The sequence below is a fragment of the Ascidia mentula genome, chromosome 4, assembly GCF_947561715.1.
Source record: "Ascidia mentula chromosome 4, kaAscMent1.1, whole genome shotgun sequence".
Lineage (NCBI taxonomy): Eukaryota > Metazoa > Chordata > Ascidiacea > Phlebobranchia > Ascidiidae > Ascidia > Ascidia mentula.
Genome location: NC_138569.1, coordinates 13452586 through 13473571, shown reverse-complemented (window position 1 = coordinate 13473571; position 20986 = coordinate 13452586). Strand labels below are relative to the sequence as shown.

Sequence of the window (20986 nt, the reverse complement as noted above, 5' to 3'; positions counted from 1 at the left end):
TACACTGATCCCAAAAGTTTGTTATTTTTCAAGAGACGCTACATGAGCTGTACATCTTTGTAGACATCTAGCCAATTGCTGCGTAAAAGCTTTTCTAATGCTGCGGACACGAGAACGCTGTCAACTAGTCTTCGTCGTGCATTAGGGTGTCGGAAAATGGACTGGGCTACACCGCAACGCAATTTGCTTCCCGCACTGACGACATCCCGAGATTATTTGTATTGATTTCTCCAGATCTCCTTCAACCGATTGTTTTAATTTAGTCAGCAAGTTCGTTGAACCTTTCACCCTGTCCTAAAATCCACTCGGGAAAAAACATGACTGCCTGTTCAAGTATATACTTGCCAAATTTTCTGGCATGCAAAAATACTCCACATGCTCCTTACAACTAGGCTCCGTGTAAGCTAGCTGGCAATTACCTCGATTTTTTTTAAATTGTCCTGAAGTCAACCGAAGCGAATAACTCTCCATTTCAATTTAGCCGTTGACATAGAAATGGCGCCTAACACGTTATGGTTACGCATTGCTATTGTTTGAACTTTCCTTGTCACACCTGTTGCATTTATGTTCACGAATAATTGGCAAGATTAGCACCTTGAAACTTATATTACTTTCAGTCAAGCATCACATGATCGTTTCTCTATGTCACAAACCTCTACTCAACAGCGCTTGGTTGCCTGACCAACAGTCCACTGAGAACCACGGGAGTGAGATAACGCAGTTACAAACACTGATAAGAGTATAAAGAACAAACATAGGTATATGGTCGCCTCCGCATGGACGGAAGGCCTTTTGAAATGCCACTGAGTCAAGTTTAGTTTCTTTTGTCGCCGTCTGCCAAGCTGTCTGAACCTTCGTCGCATTTCCTTGGATTGCGGGGTTTTCGCAGATCGATAAAATATGGATGCCCCACAAAAAATCCACGTCACACGACTTAATTGAAAAGTTTTTATCTGCTCCTTACGGGGATTGGCATTTTACGTTTCCACAGAGTGGGTATTTGGGAGTCTCAATTGTCCTGCTGGTTGAGTGTATTGATATATTGCATTGTTTGATCCGGTTGTTGTTTTTTCGGACATGTGTGAAGCGGCAACCCACTGGGGATGCGTTGGTGACATTTTAAGGTCGCTCAACCAGTGACAATAACCAACCAACCGTTCAGATTAAATTGCAAATGTCAACTATTGTGATTTTAAAAAACACGTTCGCATTGATGCATTAACATTTTTAAGATGTGAAAAATGTCAAGTAAGGTTAAAGTAGTACGGAATCAGCAAAATCGATTAAGTTGCTCGGGCCTTAATCGCAGCCTGTGGAATCTCAATAATCTTAATATTGCACAAGCTTGTCCATGTCATATGTTGAATTTCTTTGTAGGCTACAATAACGTCATGGTATCAAGTTAATTATATTGATTCATTATACATAAAAAAGGTACATAACTTATTTGCGTACGTTGGCAATTTGGAGACTAAATCAAAATTAGATTAAATTTGAATTTGATTTTACCAGTGTTCATCACGATTTAGCACTTTATCGGAAATTATAACAAGAATGTGTTGGGAGTTGAGAAAGGTTTTTGATTGTAGTTTATTGCACCTAGGATGGTGAATGTGATCGATTACATAAAAAAAACGGATATTTATATCACAAGCCCAACGGATTATGTTTATTTGAAAATGCTTTACTTTAACAAAGAGAAACAAATAAACGCACAGTGATCTATACAATACAACAACAACAGTGATTTCTGAGAGTCAATGTAACAGTACAATCAATTGCGATTTACATTATAAGGTATTCCATGTTAATTTATGTCCGTTACCTTTATTGTTTCGTAATTCTATGAAACATTTCGAAGATGGGTTAGAGGTTTGCTATTTTGCATTTAAAAACAGAATCTGGCTACAGCCTAATAGGATCAAATTAATTAACTTTGTTCGTATTTACGTTCCACACACCGAAAGGCTAAATTGGTTTGCAAGCACAATCCGTTCCCTGAGTTAGGCGTTCCAACCACGCGTGTTTTTATCACACTGAGTTTCTAACCCAGGATATCCTGGCTCGGAATCCCGTTCAGGTTTTCTTCTTGGTATGTGGGTCGGGCTTGACCGCACGCCAACAGCAATATTGCAGTATACTGCCCTCTAACGGTTGTAAATCTTGTTTACCCAACGAAGTGTCATATTGGGTACGAATGTCCGGTAATTCAAGACCAAAAGGAGCGGAGACACAAACATTTATTCAAATCCATCACATACGAACTTACGAAAAAAGGGTTTGTAAACAATATAATGTGCCGCACAATGTATACATACATATATAATTTTATCAATGAAGTTGAGCAACAGAAAGAAATGAAAACTTTGTTTCTAAACATTTTATTGGTCGTTTTAAATTTCTCCAGAAGAGTTCAAACGATGGATTTCAACTTTTATTGCACAGGTCTACATGATACAAAGATAAATCGAACCTGGGGATAGAACAAAAGTATTTGGTATAAGATAATAATTTTTAATATCCACAAATTTGTGTGTTTTCAACACACTTTCAACACCATCTACTCACATGAAACTTCATCTACTCACAAAAATTTTTTATTTAAACTTTACCCAACAAAAATAGATTAAGTTTGTACCTAAAAGTTTTTCAATCTTCCAAATTGCGGAAAGCATTTTGCATGTCGTCGTACAACTGCTCGAAATCACGTTTAATATTTGCCTCCCCATCCTTGATCGGGTCTTTAAACTTCATCGACGACAATCGGTACATGACGTCACTTAAACTCTCACGAATCACGCCCCACGTGACCTTGTTGTCTGACTGGGCAGTAGCCTCCACACTAGCTCGTGACATGTCATAGAAGGCAATCATGTTGCGAATCATTCCCACCGTTTTATAAAATGGACAGTATCTGGAAATTTTCACAAAAATTAATTCATGCAAACCGTCGAAAATACATTAACGCTTCGCCTATTTAATAACAATAGTTTTAATCAAACCCTAAAGGTAATTTCGAAGTCGCTTTTTTCGTTCAAAATCCTACCTGTCGTACGGTGAAAAACCGTTTTGTTGCAAGAAATCGTCCTTAATGAGCTTGGCAACCTCCAGTGTAATTTTGTCAGATTCGGCCAAAGAGCTCTGAAAAAGAACTCGGGGTTAAGGGACGTCAGTAACCAAACACTCCCAAAAAACGTCTCCATTAGAATTTCACCTTTCCAACGAGTTGCACGATTTCAGACAACTCCTCTTCTTCCTGGAGGATTTCCTTCATCTTTGTACGCATGGGAACAAAGTCAGAGAAATTCTTGTCGTAATAATCATCCAGAGACCTACAAGATAAACACATATATATGTAAACCTAAACAAAAGCTGCCAGACATCGCTTCAACAAACCTGGTGTAATTGGAATAGCTGATGAGCCAGTTGACAGAGGGGAAATGCTTACGTTGAGCCAACTTCTTATCCAAGCCCCAGAAAACTTGCACAATACCAAGTGTGGCTGACGTCACAGGATCAGAGAAGTCACCACCAGGTGGCGATACGCTGTTGGTTTGCAATTAGAACAAAATTTTGATTTGAAACAAAACGTAAAACTACAATATGCACTCACGCTCCGACCAAAGATACACTTCCTTCGCGGAGGGGACTCCCCATGCACGTCACACGACCAGCTCTCTCGTAGAAAGAAGCCAACCTCGCTCCCAGGTAAGCAGGATAACCGGAATCGGCCGGCATCTCAGCCAGACGACCCGAAATTTCACGCAACGCCTCGGCCCACCTAAATACGAATGCAAACTATGAAATGTTGAGATTCCATTGGCAGGAATCGCATATTTAACACGTAATTGTTACTTCTATTCTTACATCTACATCGTTACATACCGAGATGTTGAATCGGCCATCATTGAAACGTTGTATCCCATGTCACGGAAATATTCAGACAAAGTGATTCCTGACAAAAATTCATAAAAATGTTACTAAAACACAACACAAAAAAAATTGTCACAAGATTTAGAAATTAGAGCCAATATAAAATGATCAAGATTTTAAACATTCTTAAAACCTGTATAAATGGAGGCTTCTCTGGCGGCCACAGGCATGTTGGACGTATTGGCAACCAATGTGGTACGTTTCATGATGGATTCAGTCTTTCCATTTAACTCCACAGACAACTGTAGAGCAACAAACACAAGTTTATAAAATACAGCATTTTATGTTAATGCTGGAAAGTTCCAACCTCTGGAAAATCACGAAGTACTTCAGACATTTCATTCCCTCTTTCACCACATCCAACATACACGATGATGTCACTGTTGGAAAACTTGGAAAGAGATTGTGAAATGACAGTTTTTCCACAACCGAACGCCCCAGGAATAGCTGTGGTGCCACCCTGCACTGACCTGTACATAAAGTTTATGTAGTTATGTTGTTGGTCCAAATTGACCTTCACTTATGTGCGGTATGGAAAAGGTTGTGTTGCATTGTTGTATGTTTAAAATTGTCCTGTCATATTTTATTGTTATATAATACTTCATTAAAAAAAATCAAACCAGACATATGCAAATAGAAATAGTGGTAATTTCAGGGGTGACAACATGCAACTTCATACTAAATATAAAATTTGTGCAATACTGCAGAATATACATTCCAAACATATTAAATGCAAATTGATAAATTTAAACAAATAAAGATTATTTACGTACAAAGCTGAAAACAAGTAGGTATATCTTACGGAAATAGTGCATCGAGTACACGCTGACCAGTAAGCAGGGGATGATTGGCTGGCAACTTTTCTACACAAGGCCTGGGCTGTCTCACTGGCCACACTTGCATCATGCTGAACTTCTTCACTTGTCCATCGAAATCAACTTCCAGAACAGTGTCCTATTTTGGAAAAACAAAGATGGCACCGTGTCAATACAATAAGATTAAACAATTTGCCAGATGTTTTAAAAAAGTACATATTGATATGTTTTAAAATTATATTCCCAAATAAACTTCATCACATAACACTTTATTGCCTAAATTATAAAAAACAACCCACGTCAATATTGTACATTCCTGGTTCTGCAATGTAAGTTATTCTCCCTTGAGTTCTTGGTGGCATCATAACTCTATGCTGGATAAGTGTATTTTCCTGAATCAATCCATACACATCCCCACCAGTAATATGACTTCCGACCTAAAAAAACTAAATTCTTGAATACAGTGAAGCCAAATGAAAACCATTTGATAACAAAAATAATCTTAAAAATACAATATTTATAAAGCTAACCTGGTAGGTTTTGACTGGGGAAAAGTCCCACTGCTGCGATTTGTTCAGGGCTGCTGTGTTCACACCACGTGGAATGTAAATAGATTGTGTCTGTTGTTGAATAACTTGCAAAGGCCTTTGAATTCCATCATAGATGTTGTCTAGGAATTTTTTTTTATATTACTACCATTAAAAATGATTTGTATGAAAGCTGAGTAATATTTACTTAAAATTCCAGGACCAAGTTGCACAGATAGGGGTTTTCCAGTACGAAGGACGGGATCACCAACAGTCACTCCAGCTATAAAAAAAAAAGATGATAAACACTTTTAAACAACTATTATGAAAGTTTATAAAAATTACCACAACTGTTACCTGTTTAATAAGCCATCTTAGTTGTACACATAAACTTTTTGACTAAAATGAGACTAAGTTCTATTTGGTGTACAATAAATTAGCTATAGTTTTTCTTACATGTTTCCTCATATACTTGAATGGTGGCACGATCGCCTTCAAGTCGAATAATTTCTCCCACAAGTTCTGAATGGCCAACCCGCACTAATTCGTACATAGAGGATCCAGACATACGCTCCGCAGTCACCACTTAAAAGTAAAAATAATGTTTTGTACTTCATTTTTTACTGATAGATTGGTGGTTAACATTCATTCATTCAAGGACTGTATGCTCTATTCAATAGAATTTGATTAAATAAATATCAAAGATGCATTTTTATCAGGCTAGTAGCGTCTTCCATAAACTATACATACCAGGTCCAGACACCCCAAACACAGTTCCAAGCATACTTTCCTTTTCCACATCTCGAATTTTCGGAAGATTAAAATCTTGCTTCATATTTATTCGCTATTTCCTTCCTAATTTACCAACTGAGAAAAATGTTGTCATAAGTGTCTTAGTTGTTAAATGCTAAATGGTTTGGGTAGGGCAAGAGTTTTAGATAAGAAAAGCAATAACAGTATCAAACGCCAACGCTTATTGCTAGCTAACAGTCATTACGCGTTCTTGCATACCCAAATCATTCATGCGTTAATTCCGGTCATGTGTTTGTAAACCAGTCACATGATAAGATATGGTACTCGCTTTTTGAAAATAAAACAATAATTTCAACCAAGAACACTTGTCACCTTGTCAAATATATTTATGACCTTAAAGCGTGTATGCATGTGATAATATAGTTCCGGTAACGAAGCAGAAGCACCAACAAAATTTTGCTTATTAGCGATGACTCATAGAAATATTACAAACAAACTTACTGTGGATTTTATTATATTTTGTGTATTATGACATTTGACGCTAATAACACTTTCTTTAGTACGATTTTAATTGATGCGAGCTTTAGGTATGTTTTTGAAACAAATTATGAAACAAACCTACTTTTATACTATCGTCATTGTTGTTTATTTTTCCTTCGGGTTAAGGACAACTCATATTATACAGCACGCAATGATCACATCAAGCAAAAGGTATAGTGATAATTGCTCATTCAATGCAGAAGTGAGGAAGCAAACAAGTAGGCATAGCAAGTGAAATCTACTGCAGTTGAGCCAACGTTATAATTCCTGATTTGATTTTCGCTTGGTTTCGGCGTTTATCTTCAATTCATTTTCATCACTCTCATCGGCATCGTTATCATCATTATCGTCTTCTTCGTTTTCATCAAGAATCTCATCATTAGAATTTCCCTCTTGATCTTCTTCGTCTTCACCATCCTCGTCATTTAAATTGTAATCGTCGTCATCGTCCTCCGTGTTAATTTTTCCAGACAAAACTTCCTGAATCCACTTTTCCAATTCCGAAATATTTGGTAAACGTGACTTCCTCCGCTCCATCCAGACACTATCTGCCTATTACAACCAAAATTGCAATCAATACGTGGAATGTTATTTTCTTATAATAAAAAGTGATGGTGCTACTTACGTCTGTGACGTTGACAACTCCTATCTGGGGTTCTTTTAAGTCTACGCCAAAGGTTCTTTCCCAGTAGTCGTGAAGCTGCACATAAATATGTATTGAGTTTTGACTATTCAAGGTCAATTGCCATGGAACGGTATGTATAACGTACCAATGTAAAGTCATCTGGGTCAATCCAGACAATAGACAGATTCAAGTTGTCTGTGTGCTGCTGCGCAATCTCCTTCACAAGCTGTAAAAACTCATATCCCTCTGGATCTTCGTCGTCCGCAAAGGCAACCACATGAATCCCATTTACGTCATCCTCCTGAAAACAGAAAACAGCGTAAACAAATCGAAACAACAGATTGTCAAGGGATGAATAATTTCTACATATTACTTATAGAATTACGTACATTTTCTTGATTTTTTTTTAAATTTGCACGTACCCATGTGTCGTACATATCCAGGGGTTGCAATTTTCGCAACGTTGCACGTTTGTGGTGATCGACGTAGTCTTCAATCACTGTGTTATCGTGAGGTCTTTCTCCAGGAATCGTCAATGGTTTCTTCATATACGGCTCGTAAAAATCAATTTGATTCACTTCATGCAATCCCAGCTGCTTTGCCAACTTTACGAAAATTAAACATAAATAGTGATTATTTTATCATGTTTTAATTTTGTCAAACTAACCAGTTTCTGAAACACGACAAAGAATGGAATCACTGGTTGGTAATCCAGGGCGGCATCGACAAAATCATCGTAAGCTGAAATAAATAAAACAAACATATTTATTAGTTTTATTATGAAAATGACTTTGTCGCATTTCTACCTGCGCTGCTACTGCTTTCAAAATACCCAACTACCTTCATCATCTCATTTCTCTTGAAACTTTGGATTTCAATCTTTGAACTGATATCTTCAACAGGATTTTCGTCAAGCTAATCAATGCAATAACGAAAAGATTTCATTAATTCAAAAATATATTGACTAATCGACAGAAAAACAAATTTATTTAACTTTCCCGTCAGACGTATTGACATACCTCCAACAAAAATTCCACAAGTACGTCGGTCGACCGCTGCCCATTGTACTCGACTTTATGACCAGCTTTGTAGGCGTATATTGATCCCGCCTCGAATATTCCTGTCAACATATATCTTACATTTGCCTGTCAATTTATATAAACATATCAAAGTTACTAACCAAGTTTTTCTGCAAGCTTCCGATCTTTGTCAAGGTCGATTATTCCAAACCCGATCCCCTCACGGTCCGTAATCTGGGCCGCAAGCTGTTCACAAATGTTTTTTACGTTTTTTTTTCAATGAATTTTAAAATAATTTGCAAAAGAACTTCAACTACCTCTAACATTTCTTCGGTAAGTTTCCATTGCTTTTCGAGATAGTTGTCATGTACATCGTGTGGAATAGTAAAGTAAACTATCAGGATGTCGAACTTTTTCAAAAATCTAACACAAGTTTTATTATTACACTGCAATCACTTTCTGTTGTAACCTATTTATTTTCTAACCTGTTAAAGTTCTTTTTGCTCAGGTTAATCAAGCGATCCTTTCCATCATGTGTTGGAAACTCAAGTCCTTTTTCCGGAAACACAAAACTAAGAAATCCTAAAGAAAACGTATTTCGTAAGGCACAGCAAATGTAAACCTTATACTCATATTCCACTCACCACAAACCACAAGAATCTGGAAAAACGTTGGGAAACCCGACATAATTTCAGCACAGTCTTCAAGTGTGCGTAGATACTGGCAAGGTTGTAGTGGAAGTGATACAGAAGCCCGACCAACAACTTATTTTAAGTGCGTGACGTGCAAGTCGCCGCAGAGCAGTGATAACAAATGTCGATAGCGGTGAACACGCAGGGATGTCTGCACATCCAGCAATGGCGTGAAGGACGGCAGCTGCTAACTCGCACGGTAAAGGCTGTGATTTTCCCCACAATGCAACATTGAGTCAGAACGTCGTATGTACCCTCCTCAATCGCTCCCGATCGCAAAGTTTCCAAAATAAGCTGACAATATGTGCCTGAAACAAATCTTAATACAATTTAACATTTAATGAAAACTGTTAAATCGAAATCACTCAAACATGCATCGTACGTAATTGAGTTTCGCCACAGTAGCACACTTTACCTATGACGTCATGAAATATTCGAAATGCTTTTGCAAACTTAGTTTGTTATAGGTCTGCTGGTCGTGCATGAAGTTGCTGTTCGATTTGGTAATCAGTTAAACTTTACCACATTCTACTTGAATAAGTATGGTCAGGATTAAAAGAATGTTAAATTCTGTTTTGCTCATTTCTTAAAGTCTGTTCATGATTTGTAGACGGAAAACCGTGGGTGAACATTTCGTGTGCGTCACTTCAGCGCGAGCGTCATTGTAATCGTGAAAGACCATACACGCGTTTTCGGGAAAGTCACATTCAGTGTAACAGCTCGATGCCGACCAGCCGGTATAAAAACATATGACGTGATTTGGAATTATATTTTTACAAATTTATTGCGGAGAAGGCATGAGTTAAATTTACCTTTCACTTCAACTTTCAAACTCTAAAATATATATAATGACCAATGTTTAATATGCTTTGGCAAAATGTGGAGTATTTCTTTTCTCAAGTTGCATTAAGCACTATATAGCTTTTGTGCGATTGAAGACTTGCTTAATTGCAATCTGATATGCGTCGGTCCAGTGGTGAGTTAATTATGTTTGACTTTCTTGGCATTCATCAACTGTTGTTGCTCATTTTATACGCTTCTTTATAACGAATAGTTATTTACATCGCTATACCACATGGCAACTGGAATATTGTATCATGCGTATGTTGAGACGATCAATATTGATATGTGAGAGCTTTTAAATGTTCGTTCGTGTTTCTGACACGAATTGGTTTGTGCAAAAAGCGTGCGCATGTGCCTACAAAAATTCCAAGTAACTTTTTTTTCCAAAAATTGAAACAGAAAATGAAAATCCGCAAAATCAGGAGAAGAAAAATCTGAAAACTCTGTTTGTGATGACTGATTCATAATTTATTCATGATCAATGATAATTTGCCAATAGAAATCGTCAAATATCGCTGTTAAGTCGTTGAATTATTTACTTTGAGGAGAAAGTTTGCTGCCCACATGAACAGTGAAACACGAAAATCACTCGCTGGGGGTTCCAAAAAATAAGTTGTTCGAATAGACACAGAAAAAATTTTCCCAATGCTGAGTATACCCTTGGGATCTTAAAGGGTACACAAAGAATATTCGCTTTTTGTGGGAATAGGTTTCAGTCTTTGTGTGTAAAAAATAAATAAAACATGCTCTTACGTGGTAACATCAACGTCAAACACCATAAATGGCTAACTTAAAAAGCAACGTGACATAAAAATATAAAACATCGCACAATTCTGACAAAATAAGGCAATGAATAGTTGGAACTGCATTAATGAAAGACAACAAACAAACAAGAAGTTTACACTTTTTCACGTCGAAGTTTTTGCAGTCTAAGATTTGAAAATTTCTCAAACATCTGCAAAAAAATAAAGATACGTTAAATAGGAAAAAAATAGGGTGATTTTTAGATTTAAAATCCAGAGTAGGCAAAGTTCCTTTACTCTAAGTTAAAAGTTGTAAAACAAAATCTGCATGTACTTTTTGTTTTTAAAATAGTTATAATATTTGCTTAAATTTACTAACCTCGATGTTTGCAATTACAGCGGGATCCACATCTGCAGCTTGTCGGTCTGCTGATGCATGTAGAGATGAAGTTGAAGAAGAAAGAGATGAGGACGAGATTTGAGCATTTAAACTTCCTGAACTGTTAAACTTCGGTATGGTGGAGTTTTCATCGGTCGACTGGGAAATATTCCGATTGATTCCGAAATCAACCGAAGCAATAGAGACAGCCGAGAGGTTTTTGCTCTCTTTGGATCGTTTGCTTCTGGGATACCGTGGCGTGGACATAGTGCGAAAAACTCCCTGTTCTTGCATAGAATCAGATGAAGTTGACGAACAACAATCCGAGATGCTCGACAACTCGTCAATCGACATAAGAGTGTCGCGCGTGTTTGAAAGTTGGTGACGGCGACGGTTGACCACAGCGGGCTGTTCGTCATTTTCGTGTCGCCGCATGATGGCAAGGTTGTCCTGTTGCTCGGTGAGCAAAAGTTCCAATTCTTGCCGCTCGCTAATTTTTTCGATGACATTCTGAAAAGTAATGTTTGTTCGTGAAATTTGTGCATGCTGATGTTTGGTAGGTGGTTAAGTTTATTGAACGAAAACGCCAATAAGGAGATAAATCATTGATATTTGTGGCTGCGTACCTGTTTCGTGGCTTGCAACTGGCGGATTTCTTCGTCGATTTTGCCTAGTTTTGTTTTCATTTCGTGCAGTTTTGCTTCAAACGCGGCAAACTGCTGATGATTTTGACGACGTTTTTTCCCTGACTTTGGAGCAATTTCGCGTGAGAGTTGATCGACCTTCAGTTGAACCGAGTTGCGTCTGCGGTTGAGTAGTGTCATACATTTGGTCACTTTTGCCTCCTCCACGTCGCGAGCTCGCTCATATTTATCGATGACGACATTGCGACGCATTACGGTCTGGTACGTTTGGTGCTCACTGGTGTGTGACGGAGATCCGTCGCTTTCAACCTAACAAAATATCGTAGATTTAGTGGTGAGGCAAATCATAACACTCGCAAACGAAACGAATGGTCAATTTTATTCTGATTGCAATAAAATTTAATTGACGCTTACCTTCTGTGAAAATTGCTTTTGGTCGTCAAGAATCTTCTGTTGCTGCGACAAGATTTCTTTCAAAAGTTTGTGTTTTTGTATTTCTACCAACTCCTGTTCGAAGCTTGGATCAAACATAGATTTCTGCATAAAAAAAAAAAACTTAATTTTTTTCGCCAGATAAGTGTTTTACATAACCAGGTCAAAAACTTACGGTTATGGCCGATGTTCCACTGGACTCGTCGCTGGAATCTTGACTTTTCAAAGAAGCGTGTGAACTACCGGAAATACTGAGTTGCGGGGACTCACAACGATGCGAGTTGTTGGCATTTCTGAAAAAGTATTGCGGGTTTAGTTGGTGTCAAGTATTTCGGATTGCTCAGGATTGTTCGTCTAAAGGAAATGGACGATGTTGCAAAACATTTAGGGTTGTTGTGAGTTCCTATACATGACTTCCTCGCATACCTTTCCGTGGTCACTATTCTTGTATCTTTTTCAAGCGCCCCGATCCACAGCAGAAAATCTTGATGGTTGTCTGTCCCGAATTTCAAGGCAGGCGAACCCTGAAAGACACAATAATTGTATCAAAAGACCATTCTTGGTGTTTGGTTTTATGTATCGTGTGTTGCTGCAGGTGCAGGCAACCGATTGCGTGTTTCTAAGCTTACCGTTTGTTCAAGTCGGAACAAAAATCGATTTCGGTTCATGTTCGTGACATCTGCGACCACATCATAGCCACGTAGCAAAATTGCATCTCGGGTGACGTCAGACTGTGGGGAGTTATAGCAATAAAGGCAAGAGTCCTGGAGTACGCACCAAAATCTGGCGAAAAAAAGGAAATTGTTTAAACGGCTGGTAATTTAAGCTGTATTGACAAGCGGTGGGAAAGTTAATTGCATTACTCCAGTGCGTAACAGACGTAGGCCTGTGATGCTGAGGTAAAAGGAAAACCGACATGATTTAAAAACAAGTATAACAGAGAAAACAGTAACGTTGAGAAATATTATTTTTTGCATTCAGTTTGTTGTCTTAAATTTTTAAAAATATATTTGATGAAATAGCCACGAGTGTATATATATACATATATACAACGCTGTGTCAATTGTCCTCCGTGTCATAAAGGGAATTGAGGACAGCAGGCGAGGAACGTGAAGAGCCCCTTAAAAAGGCCATATCCACTACAAAAACTACTGATCTTAAAACGATTACGTCACAGAATGGCATTTTCGTGAATACTGACGTTACCTTTCCCATGTTCTTTTTTTGATTTTTTGATCGATGAAACCTTGGTGTGACGCGTTGGTGAAAAGTGGCGCTGGAAGATGGAGAACTGTTGGTTTGTTGTTTTTCGGTTTTCCTCTCAGTTGTTCGTTGGAATTCGGGCTTTTACGAAAAGCTGATGTTATTGCTCTGAAGCTTTTCTTCGACCTCGAACTATTTGCTGAAAACGCCGATCAATGCATTGATTAATTTCCTTACATTCAAATGTTATAATTTATGCAAAAAGTTGCGTTTATTAGAAAAATTTAATTACCTGATTCAGAGCTGGTTGATGGATGAAGACTTTTCGCCAATCCTACTCCGACAGAACTACACGAGTCTGTAAAAACGTGAAAGATTGTTTATGGCTTGGACTAAAATCTCTAAGGCTATTTTTTTTAAAACATTATCAGAAAGTGTCTTACCGTCAGATGATGACCGATTGTCACTAGATGCCCCTTCTACTTTGTGATCATCGCTGCAATTCTGCACCCAAACAGTATATAGTGAATAACTAGTCTTATTTGAAAATATAAAACGGGAAAAAACATCAATCTACTTCACAAAGGGAAAATACGAAATGCTTGCCCACGAGTATAACAAGATATTATACGTTTGTGGATTTCATATTTTTTCGTTTGCCTTGTTATGAAATCAGGTCACGCCGCGAACAAATACCATCCATACTACCCATTAGTTATTTACAGAAGTCATTTAAAAACAATAATATTGTAAAGATAATGGGCGCATTGATATGTGTGCAAAACATCGCTACAGGCGTAATCCTACGATTATCTCGCGTGCTATCAAGCGGGCAATTAAAATTTTGTGACCAACAGTTCGTTCACAAGGACCACGTTTTTCGAAAACACTTCGTGGCATACCTTTCAATTAGCACACAGCATAACATGTTTTTGGATGAGATTGAATAATATTTCTTTATTACCTGAAATGTGGTGTTGTCTGTAGACGTCTTCAATTGCATTCCATTCGCAGTAAAGTCTTCAAAATAAAGACATACAAATTAAAACATAAAAATCTTGCAAAAGAGCACTTGAGCTATAGTGATTCTTTCGTAAAAGGGCAAAAAAACTCGATATTACACCAAGGATATCCCTTACCTTTGCAGGAATTGTCCAACCTCGAATGTCCATAGGTTTCAATAAAGCCAAGTTTCGATAGAACTGGAATGGTATTTTTTAGATGTCTCATTCTTGTATTGTAACTAAAAGTTTTAAAAATATTTCCTTCCGAAACTGTTCGTCGCAAATTGCCAAAGAAAACAGTGTCTTGGGAATTCAGGTCACTTACACTTGCTGGAAACAAAAAATGACATAGTTACATATTAATGTTCCGTAGACACATATTTACCTATATTATGTAAACACTTTACTATTTCTATCAACATCAATCTCTATAAGTTTGCTATAGCTGTCATTGCGTTGCAAAAACAACTTATGATTCTGTGATTCTACTGCACTCGCTTATAAAGGTCGAGTGACAAAAGAAAAAAGGCGATACAGGCGACGACTCGATCTTCGATAACCCGCCGAGTCCTGTTGTTTGTGCGCTCTCGCAAACTCGCTTTCTCCAACAGCGTCACTTTTAAGAATCGCTTTGCGCCAGTCTCGGGCACTGATAGCGGGGCGTCATTACTCAAGCGATTATCAGAGAGAACATTTCGCGCCGCTTATCGCGTCCACCTTTCACTGACACGCTTCTAAGGCGCTCGCGGTGTTTGATAAGATTACCTGTTCTTCTCCACGAGGACAAACCATTGTTTTCGCCACAAGCAACCAGTGAAGTTGTTCGATCTGCAACTTGGCACGGACGGAAGAGTTTGTTTGAACTATCCCGGGATTCCATTGTGCAAGTGTTTGCTGTTTTGTTTCTGGTTTTCGAAAATAACAGGTTGCAATCGGAGCCATTTGAACTTGCATTATCCGCTGGTGCTTCGAAATTAACTACATCCGTTTTTACATTGCATGAATGGGTAAAATAATTTTCACCCTTGACATTTTTTGTATCGACCCATGTTTCTCTTGTACCAAGCAGTCCTGTGGTCATGGCTGTGTATGTCTCGCGTTGCTTGGGCTTGTTTACATTTTCGCTAGTGAATTGTAATTCTCCCAATTTAACACTCTGTGACGCGTAAGCTGCAAATTTCTCACTTGGTTGCATATTCTGAGATTTGATGAGATTGTTCGCACCTTCACACCCAAGAGATTGCGCTGATGGTGTGATGACTTCAGTGCTTGCAGGTTTAATCTTATCATCATTGAAATGATAACGAACCGTATTCATTATATCGTGTGTATCAAAGTGTCCTGATATGTTAAGATTGTCGAAGTCTTCCAACACGTCAATACCCGGAAAGTAAGTGTGTGTCTTGACATCTTCGTCGGTCTTATTTCGTCTGATGTTGGAAGGAGGTAACGACATTACACTGCCTTCGTAAAAAAATGTTTATATACAGATCTCCCAATAACAACTTTGATTGGTCTTGGGATCGTGGCACTAACTTTTTTGTAGATATACAGAGATTTGCGTAAATGTAATGTTATGTGAATTATAACGAACACATGTTAGAAGTCAAATCGGATATACCTTCTTTAACGTCTGATAGGGAGTCAGCCACCCTGTCTTTAGTTTCGAAGTTATCGTGTAAACCTGCCGAAGAAGGGTTTGCAGCAAGATACTCCACTCTGCGTAAGAGAAGGAAATGTTGCGTATCACCAACTCACCTTCGAACATTGCCAAAACGCAGGTTATTAGCGGCAAAGGGAGGCAGCCTAATGGGCACGTTGCCTCTGGTCGATTACCTCTATTGGGGAAAGTTGGTAATAACTGGGTAAAGGAATTTTGATTACAGTAATCAAAACATATCCCCGGTGACTCGCCAGCTTATGTCATCGTCGACCTTTTTTGCTTGATATTACAAGTGGCTTAAACGCTCGACTTGAGGTGAGGGGTTTTAGTAGTTGCCGGACGCACAGACGCCCTTCGGCAATTAGAATGCTAATTCTCAAAAAGAGAGAGGTCTGTGATTACACATTTGAAATACATTCGGGAAAGATAAAACAACAAACAGACGGATACCCCAAACGTTTAGAAGATCACTCGTGCACGTAGTTTCAAAAACAACAAACAAACCTTGCGCCGTTTTCAGCGTTTTCAGAATCTTCTGTCTCACCGCTGTCGGAATCAACTTAAAACGCCAATATGGTCAAAAACGCAAACATGAAAAATTTTCAAAACATATCAATGCATTCTTTTAAATGGTCAGATGTTATCACAAATTTGTACGTCTCTGTTACTGCACCAAAGTACAAAATTAATTTACACTTTTTTGTTATTGATCTGAACTTCAAGTATTTATAAAACCAAATTTAATGATTCAGCATCCAAGCAGCCAAGAGATAAATCTCGCATCGCTGGGTAAGAACCCTGATGTTGAGTTTCAAGGCAAAAAAACAAAATCGATATGGACAGATACAAATATTTTTCTTTGTCAAAAACATACCTGCAGCACTCGGCAACTTGTAGAGAGAAGTTGTTGACAGCTGGGGTTTGGAATTCCGTTTTCGTTGGTGAATTTGAAAGTCAAGACTCGTCAGTGGCGCAATTGAATGTCTAAGAAACAGTGGAATAAGTTCTCACAGACGAGTTGACGCACCACCTCGAACGCAAATGTGACTCACACATAGAAATATTCTATGAATAAATAAAAAAAAAACGAACGGAAATAATTTGCTACAAATCGTATTTGTTGATGGCATCCCATGAGAGCAACATAAAATCTCATACCTGTGAGAACGAGCGAGTGAATCACGTTGTTGTGTCAATCTTTGCTGTTCATGCGGAGACACGCCCCTCGACGCCGGATCTTGAAGAACTACAACCACACAATCGACAGCATTGGATAAAAATCAATAAAGTGCAGTCCAATTACAGATCAGGTTAAACCTTGCAACAGAACAAGGACGTTTTGTAAATGCCAAACTTTCACCACTTTCCCACCGCGTGGCGGGTTGGTGACACTGGCTTGCACGCAGCCGGGTGGCTCGATTACCGACGTATTGGGCAATTTAACACATCTGGCGGAAACGCAAGTAAAGTGCAATGACGTTCGGGCAAATGTTTTCAGATGTGTTCCAATGGATTGATATCATGTGAAAACCAACGGTTTTCGCGGAGGCATTGATGTCATATTTGACAAGGGTTCTGACAAGCTATAATAAATTTTATGGCCTTTAGGTTTGTTCAAATAAGGTATAATTGATTAAAAATATCGTGGAAAATGAATCGTTATAAAAATTCAAGAACCTAATACATATGTGAAAGATGCATTTCCTTGTCACTCACCAGTTATCGTATGTCGTTTTTCAGTAAGTCGACCGCTGCCTTTTGCCGATTGATCGAGGTGGGGGGTTGCTACTGATTTCACATTCTTGTTGACATAAAACATTGGCGATGATTGGTGTTCCAAACCCAATTCCCGAATAGTAGCCTGAGTTCGCTTGGGTTTGGCTTTTTTATCAATCCTTATTTGGTCACGTCCCACCGTTGAAAGTTTCCTCCCAGTGGAGTTTGGCTCGGTTTGAATAGTTCCGACATTGGACGTGTCATTTGCGCGGCCGGACGTTTGTGTACTGACGGAAAGAACGCCAAAGCACATGTGGTAAATTTGCGGTTTCCGCCCTCTTTACAGTATTTAACTATATAACGTGTCAAAAAGATACGGTAAATTGAAAACACAATGAAGGTGATTTCGTTTTATTTCTGTAAAACTTGTTTCGTTGTGTCTGTATTGTAGATTATTATAGTACTCAACAAAATGAAATTTACCTCATTGTAGCGTTTCTAGACAGCAAAGGAGATGACGTAATCGACGATGCAAGTGACGACTCGTCAGCGGAATCTTGGTAACTGCTTCGGTGTGAAGATGAACGGGAGAGGGTTGGTGAAGAGAAATTACTTGCTCTTTTTCTTTCAAGGGAGTTAAAACCTTGACTCGATACGACAAGATCCGGTAGAGCTCGTGTCATAAACGTTTTCTTGAGGTGCTACACAAGACATTCATTGAATAATCGACATTCCTCCATATTTGTTTACAAACTTGTAAATTCCGAAGTATGAACAAAACATGACCAATATAAACAATATAATGAGCCCAAAAATCAAGCAAATATGTGCGCCGGAATTGCTTCTATGGATATTAAAGTAATAAAAGTGTTTCCATTTACTGAATGAGTGTACGTGAGTTTGTGAACGTGTGCTCTATAGCAAATCTATCTTTAAACGTCAAGATTTATTCGAAAAGATCATACAAACCAACGGTATAAAAACTTAATCAATTAATTGCCACACAACGTCGTGGGAAAAACTATTCCGAGATTGATTGCTCAGTGTTACCAATTTAAACAAATCCGTTCTGACCTTTTCAGACAACAAGGGCGCTCTTTGCAAACTCTTTTGGGGAACGTCGTCCTTCATAATGCTATCAAATACGCTGTCACTCTGTTGGACGACTACATCACGTTTTTGTATTGCTTCCGGAGAAACTTTGTGAGAACGGTGGCCAAAGTCGGCTGAGCAGCGATGCTGATGACGTAGTTCCGTAACTTCTACGCTAGGTGGCAATAATGAGCGCTGGTCGTTGACTGGAAAATTGTTGTCTGACGACGCCTCGGCCTTTATCCCATCAACCCACCGCTCTAGCTCCCACTCGTGGTTGGCGTAAAATGTTGATGACTGACCAGATTTCGCACAGTCGAGTTGCAACGCATAATGAGTGGGAGTTCTGCAATATAGAAAAATGTGTTTTTAAATATGCCAAGTTCAACCAAAAAAAAATCGTCTCTTTGACATCATGTTTAATTTTTATGGTATGTTTGTGGATTTTTTGTGTAAGTTATACCATAATATAACGTTTAACACGTTATCATATCATAAAATTTAGGTGATATAAGGTTTTAAAATCAATGTGCCAAAACGTTAGATAAGAACAGTTAAATTCAAATGGCATAGAATGCACAAAAGAGTTATTAATGCCGCACAAATGAAAAGTTTTTGTTAATTAAATGCAAGTTTATGATTCTTCGAACATAGTTTGATACACGTGAAAACAAGTAGTGGACCAACTTCTCCAAATACCGTTTGTGACTTTTAGGTAGAACATACGCCGTGGCTGACAGATGGCTGATTGGAAAAGTCTGGACTGGAATTTCTTCCGCCTCTGACAACTGCGAAGCATGACCTTGTGATGGCGTGTTGTAAATATAGAAGTTTCCATTCCGAATAACACACCATAAAACCTAAAAGTCAAGATGGAAATCAGATGTTCGTTAAAACAGAACATGATTAGGAAATTAGTTGGACAGGAATCAGCACTTAAATCTTAGTTTATCTCCCGATCACTTGCTTATCAATGCTATGGGATAAAGACAAATACTACATTGCGTTGTCAGGCGGTTCACGTTTCGTTCCACTTACCTTAGAAGATTTATATTCCTGTTTCAGAAGATAACCAGCTACGCGAACCGGTTTACCATCCATTTTACGAGAACTGTGATATAAAGTTAAATCATATCATACACCAGATCTTATTCAGGAATGGATTTGATATATTACTTGCCTACTGCAATACCTCCTACGTCATACTGTAAACATCTCTGTGGTATAGTAAACAACATACGTATATACAGTAACTAAATTACGCGAGCAACTCAACCCCTTCATTAGCATAGACTATTATTATAGGCTTGTTTTAAAATCATACACGCGAAACGATACATGGCTTTCATAAGTGCCATCTGTCTCCACTAACCCGATATTATAGCCAATAAGTTCAATTTTTCAGCATATTGATCTCATACACAGCTAGCTTGATGTGGTAAACTGAGTAACGTCGTTTCCTCTCTGGTTTGTTGTTCCAACTTACCTAGTCACAAACAGCCTTGTGAACGACAAATGTTGTTTATTAAGGAAATGTCATTGACTTACGGAGGATATTTCAATGTCTAGAAACGTTGTGGTTTGTTAGGCAAACGGTTGGGAAACATAAGCATAAAACGCAGCGTTTAGCAACATTGGAACATGTGAAAACTTGTGCTTTTATAAGCGCAAAACAGCAAAAACAACAAATGAGCCACAGCCCACCCAAAACTTAACTGAGCTAGACTAAGCCTGAACAATAAGTAAACAATATCTCATAGGAACAAGCCGTAATTACCTGTGAAGGACAAGTCAAGACATGACTTATCTTCGGCAAACTGAGTTGAAGTTCTTATTGCTCTACTCTCTATTCAATTACTTTGCTGCTTTTTTTCTGGAAGTTAACACCAGGCCAATTTGAAGTAACTGTTCTTATTGTCAGCAATCTCAACAGTGGCTTACATCGACTAGAAGTGAGGCTTATATGGATAGTGAGTATACAGCGATGGGAGTTAGGTCGACCAAAGCAAACACAGACTTTTACAAGCCAAAAGCAGCAGGTAGTACAGACACTCTAAACGTCATGCTGAGGTTCCGAAATCTTGTGCACTCTGCCACGGTCTGATCAGAAAGCGAGCATCGTCTGTAGCGTAGAGTCATTACTCAAACATTTGCTTTGTTACCTTTCGTTTCATGAGGTCGAAAGAAAGGATTCTTGAGTCAAATCGCTCCACGCAACTTTTACATCCGCCGATCAAAGTTTGATCTAGTTAAACACCAGAACATACAACACACGCGGTAGATACTCGCTGAAGATTCTCTTCTTGTCCAACGTCACCACAAACCACTATGAGTAAAACACAACGCGTGTCACCACTCGACAA

At 38.4% G+C, this 20986-nt stretch overlaps 3 protein-coding genes across 3 annotated transcripts; all 3 read right to left on the bottom strand.

Annotated features, from left to right (window-relative positions):
- Positions 1-2224: 2224 nt before the first annotated feature.
- LOC145897493 (V-type proton ATPase catalytic subunit A-like) lies at positions 2225-6185 on the bottom strand. The gene is made up of 15 exons (XM_082985805.1): positions 6026-6185; positions 5732-5860; positions 5484-5558; positions 5279-5418; positions 5048-5185; positions 4736-4887; positions 4241-4403; positions 4067-4175; positions 3886-3955; positions 3614-3781; positions 3397-3546; positions 3215-3332; positions 3047-3141; positions 2639-2914; positions 2225-2473 (listed from the first exon to the last, which is right to left on the bottom strand). Exons 1-14 carry the CDS (start codon positions 6108-6110, stop codon positions 2650-2652), a joined length of 1857 nt encoding a protein of 618 aa, XP_082841931.1. The 5' UTR covers positions 6111-6185; the 3' UTR covers positions 2225-2473; positions 2639-2649.
- A 216-nt stretch (positions 6186-6401) lies between these two features.
- Positions 6402-8993, bottom strand: LOC145898510 (calsequestrin-2-like). Its single transcript, XM_082986993.1, has 11 exons — positions 8857-8993; positions 8698-8794; positions 8530-8635; positions 8374-8458; positions 8213-8313; positions 8000-8108; positions 7861-7934; positions 7616-7798; positions 7339-7494; positions 7194-7268; positions 6402-7120 (listed from the first exon to the last, which is right to left on the bottom strand). Exons 1-11 carry the CDS (start codon positions 8897-8899, stop codon positions 6827-6829), a joined length of 1323 nt encoding a protein of 440 aa, XP_082843119.1. The 5' UTR covers positions 8900-8993; the 3' UTR covers positions 6402-6826.
- Positions 8994-10199: 1206 nt separating this feature from the next.
- LOC145897480 (uncharacterized) lies at positions 10200-20569 on the bottom strand. Its single transcript, XM_082985790.1, has 24 exons — positions 20401-20569; positions 19996-20109; positions 19662-19734; positions 19323-19483; positions 18606-18969; positions 18015-18232; positions 17532-17818; positions 16974-17061; positions 16690-16799; positions 16320-16374; positions 15774-15871; positions 14918-15616; positions 14288-14482; positions 14113-14168; positions 13592-13652; positions 13441-13506; positions 13152-13347; positions 12575-12728; positions 12372-12469; positions 12121-12238; positions 11928-12050; positions 11496-11822; positions 10870-11379; positions 10200-10702 (listed from the first exon to the last, which is right to left on the bottom strand). The coding sequence occupies exons 3-24, from the start codon at positions 19722-19724 to the stop codon at positions 10646-10648; spliced, it is 4104 nt and encodes a 1367-aa protein (XP_082841916.1). The 5' UTR covers positions 19725-19734; positions 19996-20109; positions 20401-20569; the 3' UTR covers positions 10200-10645.
- Positions 20570-20986: the final 417 nt, after the last annotated feature.

Coding starts and splice junctions, on each gene's coding strand:
- LOC145897493 (XM_082985805.1), bottom strand. CDS start 6,110: ATGAAGCAAGATTTTAATCTTCCGAAAATTCGAGATGTGGAAAAGGAA. Junction 5,559..5,731: donor TCAAGTATATGAGGAAACAT/GTAAGAAAAACT, acceptor TTTTTTTTATAG/CTGGAGTGACTGTTGGTGAT. Junction 3,142..3,214: donor TCGTGCAACTCGTTGGAAAG/GTGAAATTCTAA, acceptor GTTCTTTTTCAG/AGCTCTTTGGCCGAATCTGA.
- LOC145898510 (XM_082986993.1), bottom strand. CDS start 8,899: ATGTCGGGTTTCCCAACGTTTTTCCAGATTCTTGTGGTTTGTG. Junction 7,799..7,860: donor TTGTCGTGTTTCAGAAACTG/GTTAGTTTGACA, acceptor ATTTTCGTAAAG/TTGGCAAAGCAGCTGGGATT. Junction 7,269..7,338: donor ACCCAGATGACTTTACATTG/GTACGTTATACA, acceptor ATTTATGTGCAG/CTTCACGACTACTGGGAAAG.
- LOC145897480 (XM_082985790.1), bottom strand. CDS start 19,724: ATGGATGGTAAACCGGTTCGCGTAGCTGGTTATCTTCTGAAACAGGAA. Junction 16,375..16,689: donor CAAGTTGCCGAGTGCTGCAG/GTATGTTTTTGA, acceptor TGGCGTTTTAAG/TTGATTCCGACAGCGGTGAG. Junction 12,729..13,151: donor AAAAAAAGAACATGGGAAAG/GTAACGTCAGTA, acceptor TTTTTTCGCCAG/ATTTTGGTGCGTACTCCAGG.